This window comes from Plasmodium brasilianum, chromosome 5, assembly GCF_023973825.1.
Source record: "Plasmodium brasilianum strain Bolivian I chromosome 5, whole genome shotgun sequence".
Classification (NCBI taxonomy): Eukaryota; Apicomplexa; class Aconoidasida; order Haemosporida; family Plasmodiidae; genus Plasmodium; species Plasmodium brasilianum.
In genome coordinates, this window is record NC_090118.1 from 637,129 (window position 1) to 646,006 (window position 8,878).

The window sequence follows — 8,878 nt, forward strand, 5'->3', positions numbered from 1 at the left end:
ACTTTATAACTCATATATACTTGCCACTTTATAACTCATATATACTTGCCACTTTATAACTCATATATACTTGCCATTTTATAACTCATATATACTTGCCACTTTTTAACTCATATATACTTACCGTTATTTCCTCCTATATTTTTTCCATGTGCACATAAATGAAAAAGAATGAAAAAAAAAAAAAAAAAAATCAGTGTTTCAATAATTATCGATCTGTATGTATAGTTAACTTCTATTTACATAAAATTTAATGGACGAATAAAATTAAAATTCATAAATAGATAAAATTAACACATTCAGTATTTTCCTTAATGGTTCCTTAGGGATAACTACTTGTAGCACCACTAATTACATGACTTGTTCATAACATGGAGGAACATTTTATTTTTATTTTTCAAAATTGCAAAAACCGGTTTAAGAATTTGGGTATTTTTTTAATAGTGCTTAATGCAACTAATCATTTTTAATGGTATTTATTTATTTTTTTTTTTTTTAAATATATTTGACAAGTATAAAGAGAAACATAATATTAAGTTATTTCATATATTTGATGAAATTTATTAAGAAAAAAAAAAATTTGGTGGGTTCCTATTACCTCAATCTAACTTTATATAGAGGATCCAAGTGTTAACATTGTTGTATGACTTTCAAGGCCCATTGATTCAAATTTTCGACAAGTAGTTCCAAATTCAACATCTTCAGTAACTTCTCTAGGAAGGAAAAGAAAATTATTTTGTCGCTGTGCTTATATTCATGATTTTTTATTTTCTTATATAGGCAAAACATTTTTCTTTCGTTTGTACAAGGGAAAACAACAAAATATGACACTGTAATACATGTTTGAATATATTTATATAAATAAAATAAGAAAAAATCAAACGAATTAAACGAAATATATGTATGAACATAAAAAATTAAAAAAAATATTAAATTTAAAGAAATTTATGATGTGTACATAAATTTATATTTAATATTACCTGACGCATGCGACACTGGTTATATTATATATTTTTTTTTTTAAATGTATCCAATAAAAATCATACACAGCTGAGATTAAATTATTTTTATTTTAATACATATACATAGTGAACATACAATTATAATAAGTAAATATTATTACATTGACATTGCTAATGTAAAAAAGATATAAAAAAATTTGATCGACTCCATCCCAAGTACTCCCTCGCAGTGATTCATATTAGTATGTTGACTTGTGAACGCCTGATACCCCGGGACTTGAACCAGTTACTATCACTTCCTAATCAACACGCCTAACCACTGGTGTACGAGTCGCTTAAAATTATTCTGTATAATTATAATTATACTCAATTTTTTTTTTTTTTTTTTTTTTTTTTTTTGATTTGATAAAAGTATACATACATAAAAAAAAAAAAAAAAAAAAATTAAAAATATACCCTCTACAGTGTGTACATATATAAAATTAAGTTATATTAAAATGTATAATATTAAAAAATGTTTTTTGAAAAATGAGGATTTTCTTAAACACAAAACGTTTTATCTACAAGTTTTATGAAAAATTATGAACAGTAAATATTTTTATATCTCAATTTGCCTGACTTGTGCATAATTATAATATTATGCATTCTTACAATTTTTTATTTTTCATAAAATTTGTAAAGACACATACACTGTTAATTTATTTTTTATCTGGCATTTCATATAAATTAAACGAATTTGATAGTATTTGATACAATTTGTTAGATATGAATAAATGAACAAAACTTTGAGATATTTAAAATGTCAAAAAAAAGAGTGGTGCGCCCCCTACCCCAATCTGCTTTTGCTATAAATCCGGATGTTAGTTTTGTCGTAAGGGTTTGTAGACACACAGATAGTAACCTTAGACACTTAGTTTTAAAGTCAGCATGCTTAGCCAATGCGCTAGGAACAGCAAGAAAATAATACTATTATTGTAACTGTACTTATTATTTTTTTTTTTCTTTATATTTCCGTAATATTTCACTGTTACATAAACATTAAAAAAAAAAAAAAAAAAAAATTGATGTTCTGATAGTTGCTGGAATAGATATAAATTCAAAATTAAATTGCTCATTCATGAAAATGAATAATTATTGAACATTTTTTTCTTCGTGAATTTACAATAAAGTTAGAGAAGAGAGATTATCGATATTTTTGTTCTATCTTATTTTTCTTGAACAGGTAATATTATTTTGTTAACTTAACTTTAATTTTCTTCTTAAAACATTGAAAAAAAAAAAAAAAAAAAAAAAAAGGAATATTAATTTCATTGAGAATATTAAAGGAAAATATAAGTTTTTATTATGTATCGACGAAATTTTTTTCTATTATTGTATATCTGTTCGAGTTACCAAATCAATGTTGAACACGAAGTATATGAGCATAAATGTTTTTATATAACAAAATATTTTCTACTAAAGGCGGAAATACCTTACCGAAAGTAGGTTTATAGAAAAATTAAATATTAACCTGTACATGTCAGGTGATAAAGTGATTTAGAGTTTAAAGATATAATTTCGTACAGCTAGTTTATTTAACATATTTACATAATATAGTTTTTGCTGCTTATGCTTAGGAGTACGTTGTGCTGTAGAAAAATGTTAGTGTACATAACAATATATTTTTTTTTTTTCGGGAATTGATTTATAAAATATACATATTGTCACTAAAAAAAAAAAAAGAAACAGTACAAGGTTGAACGAAAGTTTTTAATCATTCACATGTAAAATTTTCTTTAAAAATATAAAGCATAGAACAAAAGAAATGATAAGAATTTCATAGTTTTCAATTTTTACCGTAAAATATTTGGAAGCTTTTTTTGATTTTTTTGTAGCCTCATTCATCTATACCATTACTACAACAGATAATAAGAATATGTATCATTTTTAAGATATATTTTGCTAAATAGAGGAAGAAGATTGTATCGAATATTACAATAAAAACATATTGCTATAACTGCATAGCTCTCACAGTATTGCGAACAAATAAAGAAAAATAAGAAAAATAAATAGCCTTCAGTGCTTCTCGAGCATTTATGAAAATATTACGAGAAATTTTCATTTGAGGAAATATGAACTAGGGTTGTTATACGTGTTTCCCTAATATAGGAATATATTTTATATGCACTGTTGAAATATACAGTAAAGAAACATGTATATTATTTAAATTTTGTACATACTTTTTTGTTCTTTTATAGTATATATATATGTATATATATATGTATATATATATTTATATGAATATATTTATATGAATATATTTATATGAATATATTTATATGAATATATTTATATATATGTATGTATTCAAGAAGACCAATTTTCTTAGTCCGACGAAACAATTTAAGAATGGAACTGCTCTGTAAGCTATTGTTACTGCATAGATGAGCTGCATATATATCAAGGATAAACTAGGATGTTAATATTACGCATAATTATACTTTTCTTTTTTATTAATGCAACAGAAAAAAAAAAAATACAGTATATAATACATAAACTAAATACTCTCTCTAGTTTAAAAAAGTGTATGAATTAGGAAATAACATATAAATGTAGATAATAATATATCATCTCCATTAGCACTATTTATTTCATATATATATAAAAACTAGTGCTATTACATATATATATTCTTATATATGTTTCGCCCCATATATTTATTTTTGTATTAAGAAATATATGTTTAATGATAATATATGTTCATAGTACAAATTTTTAAAAATACTATGCATTAAGATATTCATAAACTTATAATAAAGGAAACGTAATATATGATTCTTGTATAAAAAGAATAAAAAAAATATATATTAGCAAGCAAATAAAAAAAAAAAAAAAAAAGGAAAGTAACAATATTACAGCATTATGAATAAGACAGGCACTTTATAACAAAAATATATGTACTGTTCATAATTTTATATAAAAATAATTCCTTAAAAAGTTTTTATTTATGAACGTGCACATTTTACATTTAATTACTATTCCTTTTATGTATTTTGAGTACATACACATGTTCAAGTAATTATTTGCATTAAAGTGTTTTTTATGCTTGTGAATGAAGAGGTGAAAAGTTTGGCATATATATGAAAAAAAAAAAAAAAAATTTTGAGTATAATTACCATATCAAGATAATTTTCTTGCCTTCTTTTCCAAAGTGGTTATGGATATTAATTTTTGAGAGTAACTGTTGAGTATTCGAGTTCCTCGGATCCCAAACTCTTGTTAATAAAGTTAACGTCTGGATACACAGCAAGTTAAATTGGAGTAGGGACACACCATTTTTTTTTAATTTCCAATTATGAATGAATTAAGTATATTTTTCCTTATATGTAATAAATAATAAGAATATTTTATAATTTCATTTTGTTCTAATTGAAAAATGTAATAACCATCACTTACGTTTTTCGATTAAAATGAAATAATTAAAGGATGAAAAAATGCAGCAAAATTATGGGCAGGTCAGGCGATATAAAATATAAAAATTATTAATGTTCATAATTTTTTATAAAACTTTTACATAAAATATTATATGCTTAAGAACATTTATATTATTCATGTAATTATTTGAATATTATACAATTTAATGTTATTTTATATATATATATATATATATATATATATATATATATATATATATATATATATATATATATATACATTAATAATTAATGCATTGGGTATATTTTTATTTTTTTTTTCGTTTTTTTCCGGATGAATATAGAGCATATATATATATATAACGCAAAAAAATAACGCAAAAAAGAAAACAAAAAAAAAAAAGTATAAAAATTTTTTACGCGGCTCTCATTGCAGTGGTTAAGTTTCCTTATAATGACGATTTGACGGAAACTGGTTCAAGTCCCAGGGAAACAAGCTCTCGGTTTTCACTAGTCAACAAACTAATACGACCACTGTGTGCAAATACCAAATACCAAATACAAAATACCAAATAACAGGGATAGGGTCCCTTTAAATTTTTTTTTTATATTTGTTTACATTATTCAATATTAGTTCATTAATATCAATTATACATATTATTATTATATATGTTCACTATGTATATGTATATTTATTTAAAATAAATTATGTTGTATCAGTTTTGATCAATTCTGTATGATTTTTTTTTTTGGGCACCTTTTAATAAAATAAAATGAGACAACCATTTATGCATAAGTCATACAAAAAAATATATAAATTTATGTACATGTTATAAAATTTTTATAAACTGGATATAATAATTTTTTAATTATGAACAGTTCATATTTTTCCTTCATTCAATTTGAAGTTTACAGGTTTAATTATTGCATAAATGTATTTTATATATATATATATATATATATATATGCATATGTATATATAATTATATACCAATTTTTGCAGTGCCATATGGATGTATTTTTTTTTTTCCCGAATTGAGTTTTTACAATATATTATGACTACTATATTATTAAGATTGGAATAAGTTTACTGACACAGTTGAAAGTCTTTTAGCTAATTAAAAAATATACATAAAATATATATATTATGTATACATAAATATAACAAAAAAATAAAAAAATATATATATGAGTAAATAATATAGCACAGCAGTACACAACTACAAAACATTTTATTTTGTATATATACATATACATATATATATATACATATACATATATATATATATATATATATATACATAGAGCACATGCACCAAGACGATTTTTGTTTAACAGATAAAAATAAACGAGATTTAAATACAAACGTATAAAAATATCAAAGTGCAAAAATGTAAAAAGCTCAAAAACTACATATAACGGTAAAAGATTAAAAGGTTAAAAAAAAAGCTAAGAGGTTAAAAAGTTAAAAGGTTAAAAAATTAAAAAATGAAAAATTATTTATATAATAGTAATATTTCCTCAAATATATGAAAATCATGTCCTTCTAAAATTTGTATCCACGCTTTTTTCTCAATAAAAAAAAAAAAAAAATTATTTACAAGTAATATATATATACACACACGTAGTACTCTATATACTACCACATTTTCTTATTCCACAAGCCATAATACACTGCACTTAATATACACCCTATGTCAAATGAACCTTTTTTCCCGTTATCGCCATTCTTACGGGTGGTGTTGTATCGTAGAAATATACGGAAATAACAATTGTATTCTATCCTTCACTCAGTTATTCGTTTATTCGATTATTGATTCATCACCTCTTTTTGTAATTAATGGAAGAAACAGTTATACTTCTTTCTTGAAATAACATTGCTGTTCATCATTTTTCAAATCGTTCTGTGTAACCTCTTATTATCCGCCGCCTTCTCGCTGTTCTTTTTTTGTCATTGTGTTTGAATTTTCTTTTTTTTTTTTTTGTACCCCTTTTATTATATTTTGTGTTCTAACTGTTTGGGGTTATTATTATTATAGGATTATACACTTCAGTAAGTACTAGTTGCTACTGCTACCACAGCTGCAATCACTACTTTATGCCTCTACCACGGGTGAAGTTACGGGATAGCTTATTTTTTTTGAATATATTTCCTTGGGTTTTAAATAAGATAATTTTTTATTTGCTTCTTTCATTCTGTTTAATCTTTCACGATCTAATCTTTTTCTATATAACTTATCTAGTTTTGTACTTTCTTTTTTTAATTTATCTACTGTTTCTAATTTTTCTGCTGGATCTTCTGGATATGGTATGACTATTAATTTATTTTTCTTTCGTTGTGGTATATTATGCTTTCTATATCCTGTTGTATTTTTGTTTCTCTCTCTTATTAATTCTTTCTCGCGTTCTTTTCTTTCTTTACTATTTATAGCTGCTATTTTATTAGCTAATTGTTTTCTTTTCATAATTTTTTCTTTAACTTGAATTTCCTCATTTAATTTTTCATGTTCCTTCTTTTCAAGGTCTGCGATTCTATTTTCTAACCATTCTCGGAACAACCTTTCTTTAAATGCTCTTTCTTGTCCTGACTTTTTTAAATCACCCATTTCCCCCGGAGTATCATCACCCTCTTGTTCTTGTTCCTCTTCCAGTTCTTCTTCTTCTTTTGTTAATTCAACATGTTCATCTTCCATTTCGGTTTCTTTATCCTCTTGTTCCTCCTCTTTCTCTTGTTCCTCCTCTTTCTCTTGCTCCTCCTCTTTCTCTTGCTCCTCCTCTTTCTCTTGCTCCTCTTCCTCTTCCTCCTCCTCCTCCTCCTCCTCTTCCTCTTCTTCTTCCTCACCTAAATTACTATCATATAAATCCTTTAACATTCCTACTCCCCTTCTGTTATGCTCATTTAAGCGTTCTCTCATAATTCTTTCATATTCAATTCTATTCTTTACCCATTTTTCATGGGCTTCATCTTTTTTTTCTTCCCATTTCTTCTGTTGCATATCTCTTTTTAATAGTTGTTTTTCTAATCTTTGATTTCCTATTTTTTGTCTATTTAATATGCTTTCTTTTTGAATACCTCTTAAAACATCATACTTTGTTACAGGAGGTAAGGCAGCATAATATTCATGTGTTTTCATATTTTCTTCATATAAATCTCTATCAACTCTTTTTTTTGAATATCTACAAACATTCACTTTGTATGTAAGAATTTTAATCCATTTTATTTTATTTAATTCAAATGCTGCTATCCACGCATCTGCTTTACTATTCAAATATTTAACAAACGTATCTTCATCATATGGAAAACCACTATTAATAACATAATTCGTAAAATCAGCTTCTGTCATTTTTTGTAAACTATCTACATCTTTAGATAAATTTTTAACACAATCATTCCATGCATCTGTTTTTTTCTTTGAAATCATTTTTAAATTTGTTGCTAAGGTATTAAAATTTTTCCATATTTCATTCAAAATAATATAAAAATAATATCTTTGACATGATCGTACCTCATATAGAATATTATGGATTTTATTATAATCTTCAATAATGTCATTAAATGGTTTCAATGTTTCTTCTCTTCCATTATAACTTAATAAATTATCGAAATATTTTTTCATTTCTAAATTGAATGGTGGTTTATTCTCTCGTCTTACATTCTCACCAAATAATATATTACCAAATAATACTTCTCTTTTTTCATTAAACTTATCAATTTCTTCACGTTTTCTCTCATATTGTTCTTTTCTTTCTTTCCTTTGTCTTTCTTTTTCATATAAAGGAATACTTATATCTTTTAATAACGATGTACCATATGGTACTTTTTCAACTCCTTCTTCTTCTTCTTCTTCTACTTCTTCCTCTACTTCTTCCTCTACTTCATCTTCTAAATCTTCTGTATCATCAGTGGGTTCTTCCTTCTCTTCTACATTAACTTCCTCCTCAACTTTTTTAGGTGGCACAGCTGTACTACTGGCATTTCTATCATCACTATCTTGTACTTCCGTATTCTCAAAAGGTAAAGGATAACCTTCTTCTGGTGCACGAAAATTTCTTGAATATATACTTCTTTTAGAAAACCCAAATGACTTTGCTACTGCTTTCTTTTTCCTTTGTGATTGTGCGGGTCTATGTGCTTCTACGTATATATTCCCGTTGGACGAGAGAACATCGTTCTATAGAGTGGGAGAAAACGAGGTTGTTTTATTATAAGTGTATAAACACAATCTACAAGGGTGTTTATAACTCAAATCATGCACACAGTACATGCATAAATAATATTCATATATATATTATATGTATGTATAACATATATATGAGGCATCGCTCACATACGGCACGATCTACTACTGCATAACGCGCCTCCAATAAGGCACTATTTTCATTTCACTGCGTATGTTTTTTTCCTTATGTGCTTACTAATAACACAAGACTAATTACAAGAATCAGCCAATTCATAGGCCTCGTCGATGAGTTATTATTTTTCAAATTCCATCTTCTTGACAT

The 8,878-nt window shown here is 25.2% G+C and overlaps 1 protein-coding gene across 1 annotated transcript; it reads right to left on the reverse strand.

The window, feature by feature from the left end:
* Nucleotides 1–6,014: 6,014 nt before the first annotated feature.
* On the reverse strand, nucleotides 6,015–8,878 carry MKS88_001405 (uncharacterized protein; the record flags this gene model as incomplete). The annotated part of the gene is made up of 3 exons (XM_067214326.1): nucleotides 6,015–6,104; nucleotides 6,484–8,547; nucleotides 8,792–8,878. The coding sequence occupies 3 exons, from the start codon at nucleotides 8,876–8,878 to the stop codon at nucleotides 6,015–6,017; spliced, it is 2,241 nt and encodes a 746-aa protein (XP_067074773.1).